This window comes from Camelus bactrianus, chromosome 16 (assembly GCF_048773025.1).
Source record: "Camelus bactrianus isolate YW-2024 breed Bactrian camel chromosome 16, ASM4877302v1, whole genome shotgun sequence".
NCBI classification, from domain to species: domain Eukaryota; kingdom Metazoa; phylum Chordata; class Mammalia; order Artiodactyla; family Camelidae; genus Camelus; species Camelus bactrianus.
Window position 1 is genome coordinate 10848001 of NC_133554.1, and position 26207 is coordinate 10874207.

Genomic DNA, 26207 nt, shown 5'->3' on the forward strand with positions numbered 1-26207 from the left:
CCGTCCCCTGGTGGCAACTCAGCATGCTTTTATCTGGATGCTCTTGGTGCCTGAGGGCAGCAGGGCTGCACACTCTTCGTATTCCTTTCAGTCTTCACACAGTGAAGATTTTAGATAACGTTTTTGCTGCTTGGTAACAATTGCAGATAACCTCATTTCTGTTTTCCACTCTCCTTCTCAGGAGAGGTACCAGCTACCTGGGAGAGCTTGTAAGGCCCTGGTCGCCTCTGGTCTGACCCCCTGGGCCCCTCCCCTGTGTTCAGCCACTGCCTCCTCCCCGGCCCTCCCTGCAGCAGCCTCTCCACAGGTCCCTCAGCCCTGTCTCTCTCTCTCCGTTCTGCACGCTGCAGCTGGGATGAACTTTTGGTGGTGTTAGCAACTTTATTGAGATATGATTTACATAGCATACACTTTCCCTATTTAAACTGTACATTTCCATGGCTTTTAGTATATTCAGAGCTGTGCAACCATCACCGTAATCAGTTTTAGAACATTTTCCTCAGCAGAAAGAAACCCTGTACCCATTAGCAGTACCCCATTCCCTCCTTCCCCTGGCAGCCACTAACTGCTTTTTGTCTCCATGGGCTTACCTATTCTGAACACTTTATATAAATGGGAATCACACTTTGTCGCTATTTGTGACTGGCTCTTTCACGAAACGTATTTTTGAGGTGTATCCGTGTTGTAACATGTATCAGTACTTCATTTCTTTTTACTGCTGAGTAATAGTCCGTTGTGTGGATGTACCACATTTTGTTTATCCATTCATCAGTTGATGGACAGTTGGATTGTTTCTACTTTTGGGCTTTTATGAATACTGCTGCTATGAAAATTCATGTACAAGTTTGTACGTGGACATACGTTTTCATTACTCTTGGGTTACATACCTAGGAGTGGAGTTTCTGGGTCATGTGGTGTCTCTGTCTTCAACCTTTTGAAGAACTGCCAGACTGTTTTTCCAAGTGGCTGTGTCAGTTTCCATTCCCCCCGCAATGTATGAGCGTTCCAGTTTTTCCACATCTTCGTCAGCGTTTGTTATTTTCTGGCGTGAATTGGTATCTGATTGTGGTTTTGATTGCTTTTCCCTGGTGACTAATGGTGTTGGGCATCTTTGCATGAGCTTTAGGATGAACATGCTGAAGAAGGTAGTCCTGTTATTCCTCCACCTAAAACCTTTCCAAAGCTTCACCACTGCCACTGGAATAAGTTCTAAACTCCTTTAACAGCTCACAGGACTGGCCAGCAGCTAGCCTCTGGCGGTGTCTCTGGCCGGTTCTCCCCACCCTCCCCTGCTCTCTGCTCACTAGTTCCTGGATCTGTCTTGACCTCACCAGCCTCCCAGGCTCTGCTCAGTGCTGTTCCTCCCCCAGCGACACACCCCTTGGTCCTCTCCTCATCCCACCTCACCTTTGCCTTCTCTTCTCCCTCCTCCTCAAGGACTTGCAGACCTCTCCAGGAAGCCACTGCGACTTCCAGACCCAGTGTCCCCCGTACCGCCACAAAGGAGTCTCGTTACATTCCAGGGTTAGGTTAGAAATCACGCCTAAGATAAGCACTGAGTGTGACCACAGCTCCCCTTGGAGCCGGTGAGGAAGGTGCCACGTTGAGGACCATGGTCGTGAAGTCCAGCCCAGCTGGTTCCTGCCCGTGTGGGAGAAGATCATGGTTTCTTTGGTTGAGCACCAGGAGAAGTGGTTACCCTGCAGTTAGGGCCGTGTTGTGCAAAAAACGCTTATTTTAGGTGTTAGACTCACACTAGGTGAGCAGTTCGCTGTTGAAGAGGCTCTTGGGAACCGAGTCAGGCCACAGGAGCAGCAGGGGCAGCTCGCCGCAGGCCCTCCTGCCCGTCTGCCTGGAGGGTGGAGGGCAGCAGCGGCAGTGGCCCAGGTGACTTAAAATTATTTTCCTTTTTCCTTGTCTTTTTTCCCCCTTACTTTTTCAGACAAATACCATTATGTTTGCCTAAGTGAAATGTGTGTGTCATGCCAAATCTCTGTACCCCCAAGCCAGCACCCCCGCACCCTGCATTGCACTTCCCTGCTCCTGCTTTGTCTTCTTGCTAGTCTGTGAGCTCCGTGAGAGCAGGGCCACATCCGGCTTGTCCCAGGGGCTCCCAGCCCGAGGGCCTTGCCTGGCAGCTGGCAGCCTCCCCCTAGACATGCGCTGACTGTGAACCCCCCAGCTGCAGGAACGGCTCTGTGCTGAGGCCCCAGAGCCCTCTTACAGGCTGCTCCTCGTAGTCCTGCCTTGTACGCACGACACCGTATTTTCATGTTTATTTTTCCTTGCTGGCAGCCCCTAGTGAGCAGGCGTCCTCGTGTTGTTATCTCTGTTCCTCTCACCCGGCCAGCCCGGAGGGAGTAAGTGGTGCCTAGAAAGTGTTTGGTAAATGAGTGAATTGCAGTAGCCCAGCCCAGCCCTGGCACCTTTGTCTGCAGGCTGGTCTCCTTCTAGCCGAGACCTCCAGATTCAAAAAGAGGAAGATTCTTCACAAATGCATAAATTGCACTGCGTAAGAAACAGTCTCATTAATTAGACCCCCATAAAATCAGATTTCGATGATCTGGCCATATCTGAGCTGAAAGTGGCCCAGCTCTGTAAAGAATTTGCTGGAGAATCATGTAGGTGGCCCAGAATGTTTTTTTAGAAAGCTTTCACCTGCCCCTAGGAGGGCAGGAAGGAAGCTGGCAGGTGGATGAGAGGCCCCAGAGAGGAACTGCTGGGCCAGTCTCAGCATCTGATCCAGATGGGGAGGAAGGTGACAGCAGTGCAAAGAAGGCGAAAAGAAACGGAACGCGTTCCGGCAGCAGCTCCTTTGCCTCAAGTAGCCTTCCCACTCTCAGGCCGAGCGGTTGCGAAGTTTTGGTGAAATGCTATGAGCAATTTGGATTAAAGTTAACAGCAAATCATGACTTCACAGATTAATTAATTACTGCACAAATGAGTTTGATGTATAAATATTTGCTTTTAAATCTTACATTTACTAGAAGTAAACGAAGTTAAACCATTTTTTTTTCTTTGAGGAACTGAAAGGACAGAATGTCTTTGATTATCTTGAGAACAGCGTACTGGCTTCAAGGCAGACTGTTGTTGTGTAATCTGCCCGACAATAATGTAGAACTTTTCTTACATGTTTATAAAATAAATCTTAGAAGAAAAAAAAATACGGTAGCATTTTTTCTAAATGAAATTCTACGAACATCTCACAAAACTTTGATGTTCCTGGGAGCAGTTAGGGAAATGCTGGCTTTTCAAGAGCTTATTTCAAATAGTTGAGAGGCATTCATCCCAGCGGGCTTTTGCTGTGCTGTGAATACGGCTCCAGGGTAGGGGTGGCATTTAACCCACTGAAGTCAGCACCTGGCCCCAGGGTTCTCACCTGGCTTTGTTGGAGCAGTTTTCGAGAGATCCTGCTCTGGGTGACAGTCTTCAGTGGTTGAGACTTTGTTACCTCAGACTGTCTGTCACTTCTGCCCCCAGATCAATGTAGGTTAGTGAGGGCAGAAAGCCACACCATTGACAGGATAGGCGACATGACCTTCCTGTCCCTTGTGGGGCTGTCGTGTGTTTAATCCCCTGATGCGTCCTCTCGTTATTTGTGAGGGTTCGTCAGAGGGCCCGTGGGCAGGAGGCAGAGCTTTTTGCTCAGGTAGGATGTCCTTTGGGGGAGGGTGAAATAGGATGGTGGCTGGGCCTGGGCCCCGAGCTCTGGGGACTCATTCTGTCTCATACACAAACTGGAAAAGACCAAGCAAGTCCCTTCACTTCTTGGGACCTCGTTTCCCCTTCCTGTCCGGTAAAGGGCTAGGGTGATGTCCAGTGTCCTTCTGGTGCTAATGAGTTCTGGGATCTTTGCTGAGCTTTCCCAACAAGCGTCAGGAGTGGAGTTGGGCAGGAAGGAGTTGAGGGCAAGCAAGAGGCCTAAGCCCTCGGACCCTTGGTTCCATGACCCAGGGCAGCACCTGCCTCCCCAGCCCCTCTGTTATGAAAGGACAAGGGGATGGCTCCCTGGCTCCCTTCCCTGCTAAAGCTGACTTCCCCACCACACACACGTACACATGCGCCATTCAATGTTTTATTTGGAAGATTTTTTAGGAGGAGGCCCAGTGTTTTGGTCAGCTCAGGCTGCCATAACAAAATACCTCAGACTGGGTGGCTTAAATAACAGAAATTAATTTTCTCACAGTCTGGAGGCTGGAAGTCCAAGATCAAGGTGCCAGCATAGTTGGGTTCTCAGGAGGCCTCTCTTCCTGGCTTGCAGATAGCATCTCACTGTGTGCTCACACGGCCTTCCCTTGGTGTGTGCACGTGGAAAAGAGATGTCTCTTCTTATTCTAAGGTCACAAAGCCTGTTGGATTAGGGCCCTGATCTTAATTACCTCCTAAACACCCTAATTCCAAATATAGTCACATTGGGAGTTACGGCTTCAACATACAAATTTGGGAGAGGGGACACAGTTCAGGCCATGGCACCCAGTAACACAAGGATCCCTGTATATGCCAGTGGAATGAGGTCCCAGCCTTTTAAAAGTTCACGAACTGGGAGGGGTTTAGACCCATGGGCCTGAAAGCAGTAGGGTTTGTAGTTGTTCAGGGTCCTGGTTTTGGAGGAACCAGACCTGTCAGCCAGCATCCTCATCTGAGAAATTGAGAGAACCAAGTAGGAGCTTGTGAGGATCAGATGAGGGCTTTCAGGGGAGGCCCGGCACCAAGTCTGCGCCCCTACTGAGCGCTCAGCCAATGGGAGTGATCCCTGCTGCTCTGCCGTCTCCCCCAGCGCCCCTTGGCCAACCCTGTCTCTAGCCTCAGCAACGTCCTCACTCTTCCAAATGCCCTCTCCCCAGCTTCCTAGGACTTAGATGGCAAGTGGGCAGTTAGAAACATCACCTGCATCTGGGAACAGCCCCCATCCCCCGGTGAGTCATTGTGCTTTTAACTCACTCTCAGGGCGGAGCAGTTAGTCCTTTGACCTCGTGCTGAACACATCTCTATCCTGTAACTTACAACTTTTTATGGTGAAGTAATTTCAAAATTATGCAACAGTTTCAAGGCTAGCACAAAGAACGCTTTGCCACATTTTATCATTCATTCTTTCCTTCCTTCTCTCCCTCCTCCCTCCCCCCAATCATGATCGATTTGAGTTCTTTGAATCCCCCATGTCCCTTTACCCTCTGAATGTTTTAGTGTACATTTTCTAAGAAAAGAACATTCTCTCATGTGACCAGAGTATTATTATCAAATTCAGGAAATGTATAAGTTTATCTAGTCAGTACAGTAGTATCTAATCTGAGGTTCATGTTTCAGTTTTGCCAACTGTCCCAACAATGTTATTTAAAGCAGTTTTTTTTTTCTGTTCTAGGATCCAATCCAGGATCACACACTACATTTAATACCCCCTCTTTAGTCTCCTTTAATCTGGAACAATTCCTGAACCTTTTTTGCCCTTTATGATATTGACATTTTTTTTGAAGAGTTCAGTCCACTTATGTTGTAGGATGTCCCAAGTTGGTCCCTTAATATTTGTTTAAAGGAAGGTGAGTTAGGAAGCCGTTTTCACGTCCTTTTGGGTACGTACGTAAGTTGCTGAATGCCCCGCCTCGCACTAGGTGCTGTGAGCACAGCCTGGCTCTGCCTTGGGACTTAAGTCTGGGTTTGTGGGAACAGCAGTTACTGTCAGAAGGGCTTGAAGGGCCCCGGGCTGCTCATGATTAGGGGTCTGCCATACTGGCACCAACAAGCTTGGAAAATACATCTTAGATGGATGCAGGAGGAGTCGGCATTCTGGAAGTCTCCAAAGATGTAGAAAATGGCCCTGCACCTGTTCCAGCATCCACTTATCTACTTCGCCTGGCCTCCTGAGGTGTCCTGAAGTTTGCACACTCCAAACCGAAGTCGCTTCTCAGAAATCTCCAGTGAGCTGTAGTCCTGGGTTCTAGACTGTCCCTGCTGCGGCTCCCCTCTGGGCCAGTGGTGGGAGAGGAGCCCCTCCTGGCTCTGCCAAGTGTCCCTGGCATTGGGAACAAGTTGGGGGGGGGGTACAGTCCCTGAGCCTGGAGTATGGGAAGACAGCCAGGACCCTGGCCTATAACAAAGTCAAGCCAACTTGGGATGGCTTGTGATCTGACAGACAGCTCGTCAGACCCGGAGCCTCGCTTTCTCAGCTGTTTAACGTCTCTGTTGGACAGTATATAGTACGGAAAACAGCGAATTGTAATTTCTATTCAAACAACTGTGTAACGTCAGGAAACTATCATGCTAGTTGGAGATACTTTGTCAGACCAAAGCAAACAATGCAAGAATGTTTTAAGTGACATCAATCTTCTCAAAACTTTGGCCAAGCCAGCTTTCACTGTGCGAAACAAAATAAAATTGATTTTCATCTGGTCATTAAGTCAACATCATTGTCTGCTGCGTTTTAACACATTCATACTTCAAAGTGCTCTCCCTGGGGCTGCAGTCTTTCATGTGAGAGAGACCTACAGTCCCCTGCTTTTTTGATTGTAAGTTAATTCAAATTAAATAAAAAGGAAAATTCAGTTCCTCAGCAACTGGTGACGTTTCAAGGACTCAGTAAGCCACAGGTGGCCGGTGCGCCCACGCTGGGCCTTGCAGACCTGGACCCTCATCGCAGAGCTCTCAGCTCTGCTCCGAGCTTCCCGCGGTCTGCGGGGCAGGAGTGCAGGAGAGACTTACTTCTGCCACAGACTCGGTCACACAGGGAAAATTTGACAACAGGTCATGAAGTTGGCATTTAAACATGACTGCAGGCTATTGGCAGTGTGTCCTCTGGGCTGCTGGGTTGGATCAGAGGTGTGCTGAAAGACTGATGGAATTTCACTTCTGTTGCTCGGGAAGCCCAGAGCTCTGTGAAATTGTTTCCCCCATCATGGTGCTGTAGTCAGGTTTTAAAGAGAATGCGGCCAAAGCCGAATGGAGGCGGTGATTCAGTCAGTACATGGGTCTTTACACTCCCCTGGCCCTTTGTTGTCTCAGGGCCTCGAGGGTGCAGGCCCGGGGCAGGAGCCCAGTTTCTGGCTATGGGGGTGCTTCCTGTGGGAGGGGGACCCCATTCCCACTGCTGAGAGAACCGCTGCCAGGGACCCTAGGCTGGGCACTGGGCTGAGGTATGGTGGTGGATTCCAGAGCAGGGCAGGGGCTGGGACTCACCCATGTGGATGATAAACCATGGCCGGATTAATACTGCTCCCACATCTCAGACATCTGCTGCCGGGGACATTCAGCTCTGTTCCCAGGCCAGACTCCACTTGCCGGTCCATGAAAGTGTGGGTGAGGGGGCAGGGCTGGCAGGTGTCTCTAAGCTCCCAGGACCCAGCCCACAACTGCTGAGGAAGCCACGCAGCCAGCCGTATACTAGGGGAGCGTCTGAGTCTACTTGAAAGTGCCTGTCTGCCTGTGGTCCTTGCCTGTGTGTGCGCCTCTGTCCCCGCCTCCTGGCCACCTCAGCCCAGGAGCCGAGGAGGGAAGCTGAGCGGCCGAGGCTCCCACCGCTGCCTCTGCTCCAGCCAGGATGTGGCTCCTGCACACTCTGCTCTGCGTGACCAGTAAGTCAGCCTCCCCCTGCCCTGGGGGGCGGCTTTGCCCTCAGCACAGCCTTTCTTTGTGTCTGGTGGGGCTCAGGGCCTGAGGTCAGAGAGAGTATGGGGACCCCCCATCAGGAGGGGTCCCCACACTCAGGGTGTCCAGACCCCCAGGCTTGCTGGGAAGGGCCTCTGAGGCTCTCTGTTGGCAGAGTTGACTGCCTGTGACTTTGTGACTTCGGACTCCAGACCTCTGCCCTTTGTTCCTCCCGCCACCTGCCCTCCCTCCCTGGGCCTTCTCCCCCAGCACCCACTCCAAGCAGCTCCTCACATCTGGGCCGAGCTTGTCCCCTAAGTGCAGAGGCTGGCGATGCCCACCTGCCCAGCAGAGCTCCCTTCTCTTATAGACCAGGGGTTTGGCTGAGGAGGGCAAGGACCCTGTGAGCAGGTGGACGTTGTGTGTGGCAGAGGGCGAATGCTGGGGGGAGCCTGCTTCCTGTTCCTGACGTCAGGGCCCACATGAGAACCTGTGTGGGGAGGGGATGCTTCCTCTCCACACTGTCTGGGGTCCTGTTCTGGCCTTTAAAACTCTCATGGAAGCCCCTGGGGGCAAGCCAAGCCAGGAGCCTGCACCCACCCACCAGGCCCCAAGGATGAGGTTGAGTGTGGTCAGCAAGTCCCCTGGGGCTGCTCGGATCAAGCCTGAGGCCAGGGTGGTCCTGCCTAGTGATCTGGGTGGACTTCCAGGGGGGCCTCCTACACTGGTCAGAAGATGGAGGGAAGAATGAGATGGACCGCAGGCAGGTGTAGTTTCAAGGCTCCTGGGAGCCTGAGTTCTCCCTAGGAACGGGACAAGTGGGGTGGGCAGTGAGTGAATGCCAGATGGTAGCTGAGAGCTGGGGCAGAGCTGGCGGGGGTCAGGGGAGGCTCAGAATTAGCACCCACCTCGGGGCCAGATCACCCAAGAAGCAAGCAAGGTGTATGTGTGTAGGGTAGCAGAAAAGCATACATTTTATACTTATAATATTTGACATTTCAAAGACATTACAATAATCATCATGGGAAGATCAAAATTTTCTTAAAACTTCCTTATTTTACAGTTTAGACTTCCCTTTACTTTCAGTTACATATGGGGTGTGGAGAGAATCTTATGCCTCTTATGGCTTATGGCTTTGATCCCCCATCACCAAGAATGTCCAGGGGAGATGCTTAGACCAGACCCTAGTCGCCCCCCTCCCCTCCCAGTACAGAGGAGGGGACTGAGGCCCAGAGAGGGGCAATGACTGGCCAAGATTACAAGCAAGTATTGGCAGAAATGGGGCTCAAGCCCCTGCCTCTACCTGCCTCCAGCTCAGTAGAATACCCCATGGCCCGGGACACTAGCCCTGCTGTCACTCTAGCTTCCTGCTCATCCCTGTCTCCTGCGGCCTCTGAAACAACCAGCCATCTACTCCAGCAACTTTTTTAGTGATGTCAATCCAGATGACATTTATCAAACCCCTTCTGAGGCTGAGGCACTCCCTAGGCTGATGGACAGCAGAGAGCAAGATGGAGTAGTCATGGAATGAGATACAGCCTGAAGCCTGGCTAAGCTATGGGCCAGGACAGGGGAGAGCAGGGCCCCAGCAGCTCCAGTCTGAGTGGGAGGAATGGAGCTGTGACACTTCTGCTCCATGCTGTGAGGTCCTGAGACTTAGGAATGGACCAATTCTGAAGAGCTTCCTGGAGGAGGTGAGATTGGCACTGAGTCTTAAGGACTGGGGAGAGTCTGTGAAAGTGACAAGGAGATGCCGGGGAGGGAGGAGGAACCCCTCAGACTGTGACCTTAGGTCCAGGGCCCTGCATCCTGTGCCTGGCTGGGCCTAGTTCGTCTGGAAAGAATCCAGACTGTTCCTGGCCTGACCCTGACCTTCCACCCTTTCCAAGCACCTACTGGGCTCCTCACCTGTGGGAGCAGATGAGATGACATCAGCTGTCTCAGACAGTCAGATGCAGATACATAAGCACACTGAAAGTCTGGACCTGCCCATCTCATCCTGCTACCATACGGCCTGCTGTCCCCAGGTCAGTCTTCAACTCTGACTCATCCTGTGACCACAGCTGCTGACTTCTCCCTAGGTCTCAGAGACTGAGTCTACATGGCTCGTGGGAAGAAGGGACCTGTGCTCTCAGCCTAGAGAAACTTACAGAGGTGAAGGGGCCAGAAGTCCAGGCTGCCTGCTCTGCTGTTGCACCAACTTCAGGCTGGGACCAGGAGTCCTGCTGGGCCCTGCAGAGGGGAGCAGGGAGGTGGCAGAACTGCCGGGGACACAACCCCAGACCTGTGACAAGTGTGTGATAGAAAGCCTTGGTCACTGAGGACGGGGGCTGTAGTGTCCGAGGTGGCCCTGGGGCTGGGGGAGGTCCTTAGCAAGTCTAGACTGGTGGTGGGAAGGGAGAGGGGGCTTTCCGTGTAGGAGAAACAGAAGGACAGCGATGTGGGGTGTGAGGGGTCTGTTTCAGAAGATGCAGGGTGACGTTTGAGTGGGAACAGAAGGCTGTCTTCTCTGACGTTGCCTGCCCCCCACAACCAGGACACGCTGGGCCCCGGGGTGAGCAGGCCGCTTGCACACAGTGACCCTCCATCCCCAGCACACAGGAGGGCCACTGAGGATGCCTTCAGGTCACACACAGGGGATGGGGAAAGGGCATTCCACGTGGGCGTAGAAAAGTGCAGTGTTTGGGGCCCGCCAGGTGTCGGGTGTGGACCTTGTTGGGGCCAGACGTCTCCCACCTTCTCTGGGAGGCTGGCTTGTGGAGTGTAGACAGGGGTCATATTGGCGGTCAGGCTGGGGAGGTCCAGGGGGGTAGTGGGGAGTTAGGGGCACCCAGAGTGCCAGGCAGCGGGAAGCCTGGCAGGCCCCCAGCTGTGACAGTGACAGACTGGTGTGGAAGGCGGAGTCCTGGAGAAAACAGAGGCAGAGGGGCCAGTGAGGAGGCTGCTGCCGTGGTCCAGTCAAGGGGGGCTGGGGCAGGTGGACAGGGGAGGAGGAGACATTTATGAGAAATATTCAGGAGGAAAATTGTCACGCATTTAGCACAGTGCCCAGCAGCACAGTCTGCTGCAGATCTGCTGGCCACAGTTGCCAGGCGGCCTGTGAAGGGGTCCCAGGGGGAGAGGCTGAGATGATGAGGCTGGATGTGAGAGACCGAGGTGGGTGGTCAGAGGGTGAGCTGCCCCCCGGGACAGGCGGCTGCAGACAGCTCTGAGGCATGAGCCCCCCAAGGCCTTTCTGGGTGTTCTGGGCTGGGCGTCAGGACAGCTGTCTAGTCCCAGTTCTACGGCTGGGCTCCTTGTATAAATTTGGGCAAACCAATGCCCCCCACTGCCCCTCAGCCTCAGTTTGCTAAACCAGGAATAGTACCATGAGAATGTGTGTTTAAAATGCCCGGTGTAGGGGAGGATATAGCTCAGTGGTAGAGCACTTGCTTAGCATGCAGGAGGTCCTGGGTTCAATCCCCAGTACCTCCATTAAAGAATAAAAATAAATAAAAATAAAATGTGATTGGGGTTGGTTGGGGGAGAAGTGGTGGCTGACATGTTGGAGGGAGGGTCTGACTCAGTGGGCCCGTGTGGTGTGCTGGGACAGCTTGGGGAGGCAGCCCTGTGGGTGGTGTGGTGACAGACGGGTTCAGTGGGCTCTCACCTCTGACAGCACGAGAAGGGGCTTGAGATTGCAAGCAAGGTCATCAGAGAAAATGTGACAGGCCCTCCCTTGTGGTTCTAACACTGACATTAGCACCCATGTACTGAGCCTCTGAAGTGTCAGATGCTGGCCGGCATCACCCTGCTTGTCTGCAGGGCCTCGTATCACAGGTGGGGAGACAGAGGTGAGGTGCTTCAGGGACTCTGGCAAAGCGAGAATTTGAGCTCCGGACTGCCTCCCTCTGGGACCCACGCTCCTTTTCTCTGAGTCTCGGTGGGAAGGGAAGGGGTCACCTGGTGCAAGGGCAGCCCAAGCAGAGGGGCAACGGCAGGGGCCTGGGGGAGTCTGCATGAGCGAGGCGGCTCACACCTCGCGGACCCAAGGCACAGCTGGCTCTCTGGGGAGGCCCAGCAGACCCCGTGACACCCCTCCACACACACACACGTTCTCACGCCCTGCGCCAGCCAACATCAGGGTTCTCACTGACCTAGTTACCAGCTCTCTAACCCAGCTCTGCCCCAGTTCCCCAGTTCTGCTGGCCCTACGGGGAGCTGTGCCCAGCAGGAGCAGTGCCCAGCTTCTGCCGACCATGTGTGACCCTGCTGTCTGTTTACACCAACCCCTCAGTGCCTCCAGCTTTTACTAAAGGCTTCAGAATGAGGCAGACCTGGGCCCCAGACACGAATTTCTATCTGCTGATGGGCCTTGAGCAAATCACTCGAACTCTCTGAGTCTCAGCACCTGAGTGTGGCGCCTGGAAGACAGCAGGTGGTGCAGGAAGGTAGCTGTGATGGTCTCTGCTTATCTGCTCCCTTTTCCCACCCCTCAGGGATCTTGCACCGAGATCCTTCAGTTGAACAAAGTGAAAATGGGGATGGGGGTGTGGGATGAGGATCAGGAATCTCTGGCCCCCTCTGACTTTGCCACGATACTTCATCCGGGCCTGGCTCTGTGCTGAGCGGGACTTTGTGGTTGGAGTAGGGGGGACTGGTGTCATGGATGACTCAGATCAGATTATAGTTTTGGGGAGACAGACTTTATCACAGATCACTCTAACCCAGACAGGATTTAGTCAGAGCCAGACAGAGACACCACAGGATGCCAAGGGGGCTCAGGGACCATTGGGTTACTCTGGCAAAGAATCTGGATTGGCTCCTAGGACAGGGAGTGCCTGAACAGGACCCCAAAGGATGGAGCAGAGGGAAGAGCTTGTGCAAAGGCCCGGAGATGGGAGTGTGCAGATGGCCTTCAGGAAGTGGGGTATCAAGGAGCCGGAGAGCAGACCTGGCAGAAGGGGCATCGGGCTGAGTAGGGAGGTGCCACGGATGCTCAGGGGATGAGCCTGGACTTATCGCTGGGTTTCAGTTCATGTCTGTAAGTCAGGCAGACAGTAGAAAAGGGAAAGAAGGCCTTCCAGTCGCCCCTTGTAAGAAGCGGGTAGTTCTCACTTTTTAGTTTTTTTCACCCACCCCATTATTTTAAGACGAGCTTTATCTCAGTGCATTGCAAATTTTTACAAGTCACTACACCATCCTTCTGGGCAAGGCAGAGGTATAAAGGGAAAGGAATAAAGAACAGGTGTCTATTTTGTGCCAGGCTCAGGGAAAGGGATGGAGAGTTGAGAGAGAGCAGACACAGGGCACCTGTTCCACCAGCCTTTAAAAGGGTGGTTTTAAACAAAGTTTTAAGTGTGTAAGGAAAATGGCAATGATACACCCAAAATGCGTACCACCCAGGTGACACAGCTATCAAGACCTTGCCGCCCTTGCTTTCATTTCACTGTCCCTTTTTTATTTCCTTTACCAAAGTATTTTAAAGCCTTGCTGCTCACAATTTGGTCTGGGGGATGTCAGCCCCACTCCCTGACCTGCTGAATCAGAATCTGCATTTTGAGAAGATACGTGGGTGATTCATTTGCACATTGATGTTTCAGAAGCATTGTGTGAAAGCAAATCCCTCATATCAAGTCATTTCACCCTTAAATACTTCAGTATGCATTTCTGCAGTACAGGGATGTTGTCTTAAACAGGCACCATGTTCTCATCACTGAACAAAATTAACCAGAATTCTTTGGTATTGTCTAATACCCAGTCTGTATTCAATTCTTTCTGACTGTCTCAAAATGGCTATTTTTAAAAATCCGGGTGTTCAAATCAAGAGTCGGACAAGGTCTGCACATCCCGTGCGGTCGCTAGGATGCCTCTCTTAGTCTAGAGGGGGCCCCTGCCACCCCCACCCTTTTTTTTTTATGGTTTATGAGTCTTTTTCAAATCTTTCCTTTACTGCAGACAGAGCTCAGTCACTTGTCTTGTGGGACATCTTCATTTAGGATTTGTGCGTTTGCTTCCTCTCAATGTGTGTGTTTTGTCCCTCAACCCCCTACATTTCCTGAAACCTGGAAGTTAGGGCTAATGCCTTCGCTAAATTCAGGTTTAACTTTTTTGGCGAGCATCCTTGAAACAGTCAGGAGGATTTTGCCATCCTTCCTGCATTTATCTCACTCCTCCTTTCTGTTTCCTTTGCTAGGGTATTTTAAAGACTTGATTTTCGAAGTGTGGGCTGATGACGGGCACGGCAGCCTGGTCATCACTTGGGAGCTTGTTAGAAATGCAGTCTTGGGCTCCAGTAATCTTCCTAGGGGGTCACGCCAGGAGGCACGCAGGCCTGGGGGACCCACTCTGAGGGATGGTAAGATGAGCCAGTGGGCTCAGGGGGTGTCAGCCTAATTGCAAAGTGCTCTGTCGAACTTTCATCTAGTAGCTTTATCCATGGATGATTGTAGACAATTAATTACTGCATTTCATTGTGCCTTACAAAATTGTGTTACGATTCTGTTATTCCAGCCACACTCATTAGTAATGATTCTTCTGTGAAGAACTTTTTCTCGTCAGCTAGGACTATTTGGTGACCCTGAAATGCAGCTCAGATAGAAAAGTCTAGAAAAGTGCTTAATATTCTTCCTTAAACAGTTTTCAGAATAAGGGGGTGATGCCCTCAGTACTTCTAATGGTGGATAATACAGCGTTTTTTTTCCTTTTAATTGAAGTACCATCAGTTACAATGTGTCAATTTCTGGTATACAGCATCATGTCCCAGTTATGCATGTGTGTATATATATATATATATATATATATATATGTAAAATATATATTATATATATACACACACACACATATACACATATATTCATTTTCATATTCTTTTTCATTAAAGGTTATTACAAGATACTGAATATAGTTCCCTGTGCTATACAGAAGAAATTTGTTTTTTATCTATTTTTTATATATAGTGGTTAACAATTTCAAATCTCAAACTTCCAAATTTATCCCTTCCCACCCCGTCCCCCAATAACCATAAGATTGTTTTCTATGTCTGAGAGTCTGTTTCTATTTTGTAAATGAATTCATTAGTGTCTTCTTTTTTCTTTCCTTTCTTTTTATTTTTTAGATTCCACATATGAGTGATATCATACGATATTTTTCTTTCTCTTTCTGGCATCTTCAATGCCATGTTTTGGTTTGTTTTTGTTTTCTCTCTGTCTTTTGCATATTATTATGAATCCCTGGAATTTTTATATATTCAATGTGCTTCAAACACTTGCAATTATTATCATTAATTTTTAATTGAACTATAGTTGATTAATACTATTGTGTTAGCTTCAGGTGTACAGCAAAGTAATTCAGTTATATATGTGTGTATATATGTTCTTTTTTTTAGATTCTTTTCCATTATAGGTTATTACAAGATATTAAATATAGTTCCCTGTGCTATATGGTAAACCCTTGTTGTGTATCTATTTTATATCTAGTGGTGTGTGTCTGTTGATCCTGAACTCCTAATTTATCCCTCCTCCTCCTGCAATTATTTTTTAATGTAAACTTTTTTTTTTGAAGAGAACACACACAAAAATGGAGAAATTCAGATTAGTGAATTTTCAAATTAAATGGAATCCATGTGCTGGTACCCCTTTCGAGAATCAGAGAATATTACCAACATCCAAGAAGTACCTCTCACAGCCCCTCCAGCCATGACCTTACCCCCAAGGGTAACCACTCTCCTGACTTCTAATACCATGTATTAATTTGCCTGTTTTGAGCTTTGTATAAATAGAATTATACAACGTGTTCTGTTTTGTTTCTGGCATCTTTCATCCAACATTGCGTTTGTGAGATCCACCCACTTCATTAATTATTTTCGTTGCCTTAGAGTGTTCCCTTGGTGAATACACCACAGTTTATTCATTTTCTTCTATTGTTGACGTATATTTGGGTTGTTGCAGTCTGGGGTTATTATAAGAGGTGGGGCTGTGAACATTTTTGTACATGTCTTCTCGTGAACATATGAGCACATTTCTATTGGGTTTATGCCTAAGAGTAGAATTGCTGGGTTATGAGTCACATGTATACTCAGCTTTTGTTGACACCTCCAAAGGGTTTCTAAAGGGATCAAACTGCAGACATCAGTACAGGTCATCCCTAAACATTTCAGCATACCTATCAACTAGAGTTCAATATTTGCTTATTGGGTTTTTTTTTTTTTGAGGTAAAATTTACACACAGTGAAAAGCACAAATTTTAAGTGGACCATTTGATGTACTTTTGACAAATGCACACGTTTGTAATCCAAACTCCTGTAGAGATATAGGATACTTCCATCACCCCAGAAAGCTCCCTCCTGTCCCCTCCCAGTTAATCCTCACCCCCGACTCCCTCAGGCAGTGTATTTTTTACTATAGATTAGTTTTGCTGGTTCCAGAACACCACATAGATGGAATTCCGCAGTACCCTCCTACATAAGCCTTCTTGCACTCAGCACAGTGACTGTTGTGAGTCACCCCTCCTGCTGTGTGTTAGCTGTTTGTTCCTTTTCACTCCTGAGCAGTAGTCCATGTTCTGAATACACCACCGCCAGCTTATCTGTTCCTCAGTTGATGCACTTTTGGGTTGTTTCCAGTTTGGGATTGTTACAAATAAAGCTGCTATAAAAATTCTTTTTTTTTTCAGCTGTTTTTGAGGACATATGTTTTCTCTTGGGTCACTTGGTGGGGGTCACGTAGACAGAATGTATGCAGCCCCTCTCCCGGGACCCATAGTCTGTTTGAACTTTGGTCCGTGACACAGTGTTGAGCATGTGCTCTGTGGCAGGTGTAGAAAGTGCACAGTGGGAGGTGGGAGAAGGTGACAGTGCTCTGGGAGATAACCAAGGAAGGCCTCCTGGAGGAAGGGGCCTTGGTGCCAACACAACTTGGTTTAGTAGGAGGATCAGGAGCTCGGGTCAGACACGCCTTCATGCCAGCCCTATTCCCATGGGAAAAAATATCCTTGGGAATCTTGCTTTTTTCATCTGTAAATTGGGGATAACCACACCTCAGGATTTGATGGAATAGTGGTGCCTCTTTTGTTAAATATTCTTTTTTTCTCCTCAGGCCTCGCTCCTGTGGCTGCCTTCAACGTGGATGTGGTCCAGACCTGGGTGACTCCCGAGGGAGGCGCCCCCTACGTGCTCAGCTCCCTTCTGCACCAAGACTCCAGCACCAACCAGACCTGGTGAGTGGGGTCTGGTGGACGAGAAGGAGTGGGGTGTGAGGACTAAGGGGTCCTGTTGAGCCTGAGACGGTCCCTGACAAGGCCTTGGCACCCCACCCCACAGCCTGGGGAGAACCTCCTGTTAATTTCAGGAGGGCGTGCAGGAGACAGCCTGTGAGCTCAGGGCCAGTCCTCCCAGCCAGAGCCCCTCTCCTCACCCTGGACCCCCTTCACTACCAGGGATGAGGGGGTGGGGGGACTAAAAAAACTCTCTGAAATTAAAGTTTATTAAATTCCCAGGGGGAGGGTATAGCTCAGTGGTAGAGCGCAGGCGCCTGGCATGCATGAGGTCCTGGGTTCAATCCCCAGTGCCTCCATTAAATACATAAACCTAAGTACCTCGCCCAAAACAAACAACAAAATTTTTTTTTAAATTTCCCAGGGATCAAAGAGAAGTTATCATTTACTCAAAAGGCTACAAAATAAAGTCATCAAATAATTTTAAAAAATTTATTAAGGCTCTTTTGCCCCTTACAAAAGTAACACATGCTCTATATAGATGTTTGGACAAGTGACAAAAAGTATTTTTTTTAAATGGAAAATATGAGGCAGGCCAGAGCGGTTACGAGGCACGCTGTGGGTCTGGTCACTGTGGTTCAGAGACAGCTTCGCTCTAGACTTACAGCAGCCTCAGTTTCTCATCTCTGCAGTGGGGTGATATTTTCTGACCTCACCAGGTTGTTGCAAGGATGCTTTGAGTTAAGGCACCTAAAGGATTTGGCACAATTTCTGGCCAAGTTTAAGATCAATACACATTACCTTATATTTTAAAAATATCACCTGTACCCACCCATTAGATCAGCAAAACAGTTTAAATCTGACACCATTCTGCTGGTAAGGATGTGGTGAAGCAGGAGCTTGTGGGCGTGTGAGTTGGTAGAATCACCTTGGAGCACCATTTTGCCACTTCGGGCAGAGCTGAGGATGCACGTGGCCTTTGACTCATCGATTCCACTCCCAGATACCAGCCCTAGGGACATTCTCAGGCACACGTAAAGATGTTGATTGTGACATTGTTTTGAGCCATGAGAGGCGGGAAATCTGCATCCTTGGAAACTGGAAGGAATAAGTGGGATTCATCCGACATGATGCTAAAAGCAGGTTCGATGAACGAAATGAGTGCAATGGTTATGAACTGGATCAATCTAAGATGAAAAAGGCAAGTTGTAGAATAATATATACCACGGCCATTCACGCCACAAATGTTTATATGGAGCACCTACTGTATGCCGGGCCCTGAGGATACAGCGGGGAGCAAAGCAGACACAAATCCTTAAACTCAGGGGAGACAGACAATAAGCGAGGAAGTCCACAGTGAACTCCGTCAGACGGTGAGAGTGGTGCTGATGCAGAGGCACGTCTTTGGTTTTAGGAGAAGTTCTGCCGTGAAGGGTCACGATACACATGCCAATGTCCCCCTGTTGTCACCAAAACGACTTTTAGAGCTGCTTTGTTTTGAAGCCTGGGTCTGGTCAAGGTTCATGCGTTGCATATCTTTGCTGTCTCTTTGGTCACCCTCAATCTAGAGCGGTCCCTCCCCTCCCCCCTCTGGTTCCTGTGGGTCATAGGCCTCTTTCTGTGCTTGCAGCTGCCCCAGGCTGGTTCCCTCCCCACCCCTCCCCACCCCCACTGCTTTGCTTCTGGCCGATGATCCAGGGTTTCCTTCAAACCCGACACACCTGAACCGTGAGCTCGGGGTTCCGGAGGGCTTTGGGGCAGAGCCCGGTGAGGTGCTCGGGGCTCCTGGCTGAGCAGAGCTCTGTTTAGTGGAAGATGGGTGGACGGTGGCAGCTCCTGGGGCAGCCTCACAGCCCTGGACCTGGGCTTGGACCCCATGCTTGGTTTCCTCATTGTACAGTGAAGAAGCTGGTGACCATTAGATTTAAGTGGTGAGGGCAGGGCCCATTCACTCATTCATTCATTCATTTAAGGAGCACCTACTCAGTGCCAGGCAAAGCTGCGGGGAGAAGACAGTGAAGGAGACACAGTCCCTGCCTTCATGGAGCTCCAGGCTCATGCGGGAAACAGACAAGTCAGGCGATGGCAAGAGGAGTGATGGCTGCTCTGTGGGGACGTCCAGGGAGTTTTGGGGATGCAGTGGCACGTGTGTCCTTCCTCCAGAGACTATGCATCGACACTGGGAGTTGGGGGCCAAGTAGGGATTGGTGTGAGAAGGCATGAGAAGGGGAGTCGGGGCTGAGAACAGCTTGGGTGAAGTCTGGAAGGCCTGAGTGAGGTTGGGGAGCTGGGCAGGTGTAGTGGCTGAGGCTGAGAGCCATGAGAAATTGGATGGAGGATGTGGGCGGTGCCTTGTCCCCCACCTCGGCACAGAGGGTTTGGGCAGCCAGAAGGCTTGAAGCAGGGAGGGTGATGAGGTCCTTAGGAAGTATCTGGCTACAGGAAGATGAATTAAGATGAATTCTGGTTGCCACACAGAAAACTGCCCACGTCGTCCGCGTGCCGCTCAGGAAATGTTCACGAAGTGAGCCACCCACGGATGCGGCATCCAGATCAAGAGGCAGAACAGGGCCCGCCTATCATAAGCCCCCGGCAGCTGTGTGCTCCCCTCCAGGCACAGTCCGGGCGGGGAGAGTTATGCGCTGTCCCCGCCGTCCATCGCCACGGACCGGCTCTGCCTGTTCTTGGGACGTGTCATAAACGAGGCATGCAGTAGGTGCTCTGTTACGTCAGACTCCTCTCCCTCAGCATGCAGTCTAGGAGTCTGACCTGGCGTTGCCTGAGGCGGTGGTGCTCATGGCGGTTGCTAGAGTTTTCCTCTGTGTGAACGGTGCTAATGAGGAGTGTTCTAGCAGTTTCCTTGGGCCATGAGGAACAGCACAGCTCCGCACTTTCTTTTGCTGGGTGAGGGCACTTCTTTTTTTTTTTTTTTATCAGGCACGTATCCAGCAGTGGAACTGCTGGATCATGCCTTCTGGGTTAGGTCAGCATTCAGTTTTGCAAACTTTGCAGTGTGTGAGCGTTCTGCTTGCTCCCCCGACTTGTCAAGGCCAGATTTCAGCCCGAGTTATTGGTGACCGTCTCCTGCCCAGCCCCCTCCCACCAGTACCCCAGCAGGGCCCTCACCACACCAGCTTCAGGCCCAACAGTCCTTAACGTCCCCTGCCTCAGAAGCCAAACTGAAAGACCACAGTGGATGGGGGACTTTGAAGCCCTCGGAGCAGAAGGCTCTCAACCCACCCAGCGGTGGCAGGGAGAGCCCAGCTGCGTGCAAGAAAACCTCCCCGAACACCTGCTGAAGCAGAGTGGGGGGCTCGTGGGTTTGAACATGCAGGGAAGGAGGATGTGGTGGGAGGCAGTTCTGGGTTCCTGATGCAGACACTGGAGCCTGAGACCACAGGCTGCTGCACAGGGCAGGAAACGCACTGCCGGCCGCCCCGGAGCCACAGAGGAACCAGCTGGGCTCCCCTTGTGAGGATGACACGTCCCTCTCACTCCCTCACGTTGTTTCTCCCTAAGATGTAACAGCCTTGGCTGGCTGCATTGGGAGCTGCAGCGGGGTGGAGTGGAATATAAAGGCCTTCCCCCTGGGCGGGATGGGAATAGACTCTGAGGACAAAGATGGGTTATGGATGAAGGTAGGCAGGAGACGTGCTGCACCCAGCCCAGGTGTAATAGGGTCCCTGGGGCTGCCAGCTGATGGTTGTTCAGTTATTGTTGAATTTGTTAGTCACTCAGTCGATAAATCTGGAGCTCAAGAGACCACCCACCATGGTGGGGGTATTTAAAAGGCTAGGCTGCAGGGGCAGCCCAGACTGGGCCCCAGGCCACAGCATAGCATGACCAATATGTATGGCAATCTTGGGTTCTGCAGTGCACAGCCTGTGCAACTGTACATGGTTGTCTCTCGGGAACTCGCAATCTACATGGGAACAAAAGCTAAGAATAAAGGAAGAGTGAGGGCTTCCTGGAGAGCTTGGATAGGGTCAAGGTGGTCCTACTTTGGGGGCGACTTCCTGAGGAGCTGGCATTTGGGATAACTGTTCTGCAGGAAAAGAAGGTAAAAGGCATTGCAGGCAGAAGAAACAGCTTGGGCCCAGGGCCTGAAGGAGGAAGGAGAGCCAAGGCTATTCCAGGCCTGCACCTACCCTAGCAAAACATGGTCCGAGCGGGAGCAAAGTTCTGAGCCCACCTTTGTGCGGGAGGAGAGATTAAGGTGCTGGGTCCAGGGCTGAGGCTTAGGCTGGGGAGGGGTCTGGGGAAAGAGGCAGGTTGCTGAGCAGGCGACCTAATTTGGGAGCTCAGCTGCAAGCCCACAGAGCTCAGCTGCACCCGCCCTCCACCCCTCAGCCCTGCCCCAGATTGGCCCCCTCACCTGCTACCTGGGCTGCCATTCAATAGTCATTCAACAAATATTTACCGAGCCCCTGCTCTGTGCCAGCCACTGTTCCAGATGTTAGAAATAACATGGCGAACAACACAGACAAGATTCCCTGGGGAACTTACAGTCTGGGGGCAGGGTGGGGGGAGATAGGTAATAAACACACAAACAAGTCAACAGGACGCTCTCAAATGGGGACAAGTTCTGAGAAGGAAATAAACAGGGTGATACAAAGCAGAATAAATGGGTTGTGAGGTGGGGCCGGCTGGAGAAGCGTCTGTGAGGAGGTGACAGTTACGCGAGGCCAAGGGATGAGAATGAGCCAGGCTTGGGGAGAGTTGGGGGTACAGCAAGGCAGAGGGCCCAAGCTGGGGGCAGTCCCGGAAGAGGAGCCAGCCAGCGTGGAGCCAGAGCTGGGAGAGCAGAGGAGCGGGAGGGGCGTCTCAGAGGCGGGGTGGCGCTAGATGGCTCGAGGCCCCCGCGGGCTGCGGCGGACTCTTTTCTTAAGTGCGTGGGAGGCTGCTGTAATGGGAGTGACATGGTGTAACTTTTGAGAGTAAATTTTAACCCCTCCCCCAAAACCCAACCCCAATTAAGAGGCTGTTGCTATAGACCAGGCAAGATGATGCTGGCAGGGGAAACAGACAGAAGAGATGCTCTCTAGGTGTAATTTGGAGGAAGAACCGACGGGGTTTACTGATGAATTTGATGTAGGCCATGGGTGAAAAGATAACGCGAGGGTGTCCCCGAGCTTCAGACTCCAGAATGCAGTGGTTGGTGGTGCCGCGTTGTGGCCGGGGAGGTGGAAAGGTCCAGCACAGGAGGACAGGGCCGTTGTTCTGTTTGGACTTTCTAAGTTTGAAATGCCTATTAGACGAAGGGCAGTTGTTATTTATCCATTTCCTAAGGCTGCTGTAACAATTCACCCCAAACTTAGTGGCTTAAAACAGCTCAATTGTATTATCTTGCAGTTCAGGAGAAGTCCGAAATGGGTCTTATTGGGCTGAAATCAAGGCATTAGCAGGGCTGTGTTCCTCCTGGAGGCTCGAGGGGAGAATCGTTTCCTCACCTCTTTTGGCTTCTGGGGAGGCTGCCTGCCTTCCTTGGCTTGTGGCCTCTTGCTTCATCTTCAGATCTCTGACTCTGACCCTCCTGCCTCCCTTTCATAAGGACCCTTGTGATTACATTGGGCCCACCCAAATAATCTGCCCCATCACATGATCCTTAACTTAATCAAACCTACAAAGCACCTTTTGCCCTAAAAAGTAGCTTCTTCACGGTCCTGGGCATTAGGGCCTGGACCTCTCTGGGGTGCTGGGTCATTATTCTGCTTTCTACAGCTATGCTGGTCTGGCTTCTGCTGGAGGGACGCTAGTGCTGCAGATACAAAGGCGGGAATTTCAGCACTGACAGGTATATTGAAGCCAGGGGATTGGAAGGGATCCCTAGAGCGTGCTGGAGAGGAAGACAAGGACCCAGCCCCAGGACACCAGTGACATTTAGAAGTCAGACAATGGAAGGAGCAAGCTAAGGCATTTGGGAAGGAGTAATGAGAGAGGTCAAGGGAAATCAAAACGAAAGTGTTTCAGGGAGGAGATGTTTGCTTATGTCCAAGGCTGCTGAGAGGTTGAGGAAGATCAGGACAGAAAGGTGTCCCTTGGATTTGGCAAGGTGGGGACCACAGCTGACCTTGACAGGAACCCTATCAGAGGGCAGGAGTCAGCTTGGGGTGGGGTGGACTGGCTAGGGCACACACAGGTGTGGATTTTATTATTCTTCTGTAAACCGTGGAGATAAGTGAATGACATATATCATAATTTTTTTAAGTGTCCAGTGATGGGAGGTGAGGAAGTGGAAACAGCACCTCGTTCCTGCCCCCTATCCACCGTAGCTCACTTTTACCTTTTCATCATGTTTCCCCTTTATAAACACGGACTAATCATGCACTTCCCCTTTACAAAGTCCTCTGTGGCTTCCTACTGCCTTCAGCATAAAGACCTTGAACTTGGCTCACTGTTACCAAGCCCAGTTTCAGAGCGCCTTCCCCAATACCCACTACTCACAACCCCTGGGATGGGGAGCTCTCTCCCTGTCTTGGGGCAGCCCAAACCTCCCTGGGCAGCAGGGACAGTGAGGATGTTTCGGCCAACACTGGCTCTCTGCTGTCCTCCTGTGCTCAGGGCAGGGGGCAGAGTCTGCCATTAGCAATTACATCTCTGGAGGCTGCCTTAATCAGGCTGAGGTGCCCACCCACTGAAACCTCCAGTTTTGACCAACCCATAGGCTAAGGGCACCAGTGTACTCTTCTCGGGAAGCACTGTCACTGAGGCCAGATGGCGCAGGCCCCCGGCCACCACTAGGAAGCCAGCGCTGCCCCCAACAGAACCAAATATGCTGCTGGTGGCTTCCTGGTTCCCCACTGCCACCAAAGAGCAGAGAGTCTTTCTGTACCACAGGTATCACCCCCATGTCTGTCAGGGTGGGCTAGCAGGCAGAGAGGGGATGCAGTTAACCATTTCCTGCCTGGAGCTGTGCAAAGGTAGAGGTTGAGCAAATGCCTCCCACGTGATGCAGGGTCCGCCGTCCCGGGCTGGAAGTCTGCCTGCCTTTCCAGGTCTGGGCTTCTCTATAGATTTCCAAACAGAGAGCCTGTGGGTCTGTGGGCCTGGAATGGGCAGACTGGGCCTGGGCAGGCAGGGAGGAGAAGAGAATCATTGACCAGATCAACTTTGCTGCCTACCCATCTGCTCAGGCTTCTGGTCACCAGCCCCAGTACCAGCAGGACAGCAGAGCCCCTGCATCGATGTTCCCTTGCCCACGATGAGCTCCGTTGCCAACCAGTTGGTAAGTCAGCCCTCACTCCAGGGAATGCTCGAGGACCTCCTTTCTAGGAATCCCACTCATCCAGCCCAACCACTCCAGCCCCAGCCCCATCTAACCCAGTCCCTCCACCCCAGGCCCCACCACCACCACCGACAGCAAGCCTTCCACCCTGATGCCCAGTCCCATCCCTTCCCAACCCTCGTCGCCAACCCACCATTCTGGACCCAGTCCTAACAGCAAAAATGATACCTGAAACGTGTGGAATACTCCATTCTGCTAAGTGCTTCATATACCTTTAACCCTCAAAACCATGCCATTTTACAGAAGAGGAAGCCTTTGGTTTCCAGCATGACTACGGTCACGCATCTGGGCAGCACCAGAGATGCAAACCCAACTCCACCTGATTCCGAAACCCAACCTATCCCAGCTCATCACACCTCAATGCAATCCACCCCTTCCCCTCCCGATCTAACTGTGGCCACCCTAGCATCTAGCAGGGGCCTGCCCTAGATGAGGCACTCAGTCACACTGATCAACAGATGAATGGACCTGGTTCACTCATTGAGCAAACTGTCCCCACCCCACCCAGTCCTACTGAAGGCCCATCTGTGCTGATGGCTGTGTAAGGAGGAGTCCTGGGCTCTGTGAGACCCCAATCTCTGCCTCAGAAGGGGACATGGTCCAGTAGGGTGACTGAGTGATCCTGTGACTCAGAAATGAGTCTCCTGAGGCCCACAGTGGAGAGCGGGGAGCAGGAGGAGCTACATCTCTGCCCCCGGGGGTGTGGGGCAGTAAGAGTCCCCAGAGACAGGACTGTGAGAGAGAAGGGCTCATCGGTTTGTAAAGCTGGTCCTCCCAGCGCCGCACACACCGCCGGCTGGCACTTCTCCACCTGCCTGCCCCAGCAGACCCAGGGCCCCTGGAGGACAAGGAACAGGTCTGTTTCTCTGGGTCCCTGTCACCGTCTGTCACAGGCTGGGCACAGAGCAGACATCATGGGGCCTATGCTGAATGAGGCACTGGATGAGCCTGGGGGAGAGGCCTGTCCCTGAAGGCCCCCCTATCCAGCTTCTAGAGGCTGCCCAGAGGGGCTACTGGTTCCTCATGGGGCCCTGACCAAGATGGCCCTGTGCCCTCTGACCTTGGCTCCTAGGCTGCTTCACAGCATCCCTCCTCCTTACCTGGGCTTACCTGTTTCAGAGCATGTCCCCATCCCAAAAAGGAGGTACCGGGGAGTGACAGCTGTCCGGAACCAGCATGGTGTTTTGGTGAGTGTGCGTGGCATGGGAGGATGGAGGGCTTCAGGGAGGCTGGTGCTAACCCCTGTGTCGACCCGTTGTGGGTACCAGTCCTGACTGGCATGTTATTCTCGGGGCTGAGCCCAGCTGTCTCCCTGGTGCCAACCCCAGGGCTGATGGTGGTTCTGACGCAGGTCCTCATGTGACCCAGCACACCGGTCCCAGCACTGACTCCTACCCCTGCTGAGGAGTGAGGAAGCTGTTCCTGTGTCCCCTGCCTGGTTGAGGCCCTTGGTTCTGGCATGGGGGTGAGGGGATGGCTGCGACTAGGGGCCCTGGGCTGGGGTGACCCAGGCTTTTCCGTCTCCCTCTCCCCCTCCTCCAGATCTGCATTCAAGTGGCGACCCGGCAGCCCCACAGCCTCAGCTCAGAGTTCACGGGTAACTGCAGCCTGCTGGCTCCTGACCTCCAGCCCCGGGCCCAGGTTTACTTCTCCAACCTTGGTAAGGACTGGACCCTCTCTGGCCTTGGACAGCTCTGAAGAGCTCTCCTTAGGTCTCCAAGAAGAGGCACCAGCCCACTGCAGGTGCAGAGGGACACAGAGGCCCCGAGAGGGCCAGCAGGTCTAGGCCTCTGTGAAGGGAACCAGGGCAGAGCTAAGTGTGGGCTTGTCTGGAGGTGAACAGGAGGCCGTCTGACCCTGGGCTCGTCCATGTGTACTTTTTAAAGAGAGTCTCCTGGATCCCGATGCCCATGTGGATGCTGGAGTCTGCTCCAGGAACAAAGAAGGCAGCACGGAGAACAGAGCCAGGCAGCGCCGGGCTCTGAAGGTGGAGGAGGAGGAGGAAGAGGAGGAGGAGGAGGAGGGAGCAGGTAAGAAGAGGCAGATCTAGCTTGCTCCCAGAAGCTGTCAGAGCTGACCCCTAGGCTGGTGACCTCCAGGGATGAGGGGCCCTAGGTCTGGGAGATGGGGAGCAGTGGCTGGATTCTACAGGCTT

At 51.7% G+C, this 26207-nt stretch overlaps 2 protein-coding genes across 6 annotated transcripts in view; both read left to right on the plus strand.

Annotated features, from left to right (window-relative positions):
- The window catches only part of NCBP3 (nuclear cap binding subunit 3), a 33299-nt gene extending 26898 nt beyond the window's left edge, over positions 1–6401 (plus strand). The window contains exon 15 of the transcript XR_012499443.1: positions 5360–6401. The gene's annotated coding sequence lies outside the window, so the exon portion shown is untranslated. The remainder of the gene's footprint in view (positions 1–5359) is intronic.
- A 142-nt stretch (positions 6402–6543) lies between these two features.
- Positions 6544–26207, plus strand: part of ITGAE (integrin subunit alpha E) — a 51190-nt gene continuing 31526 nt past the window's right edge. The window contains exons 1-6 of one of the 5 annotated variants that reach the window (XM_074342569.1): positions 6544–7562; positions 16650–16770; positions 23901–23992; positions 25172–25239; positions 25595–25712; positions 25939–26082. In XM_074342569.1, coding sequence (XP_074198670.1) covers positions 7529–7562; positions 16650–16770; positions 23901–23992; positions 25172–25239; positions 25595–25712; positions 25939–26082 — 577 coding nt within the window. In that variant the 5' untranslated portion in view covers positions 6544–7528. Of the gene's footprint in view, positions 7563–16649; positions 16771–23900; positions 23993–25171; positions 25240–25594; positions 25713–25938; positions 26083–26207 lie in introns of those variants that run through there. The other 4 variants (XM_074342568.1, XM_074342567.1, XM_074342566.1 and 1 more) reach the window with 4 other exon arrangements.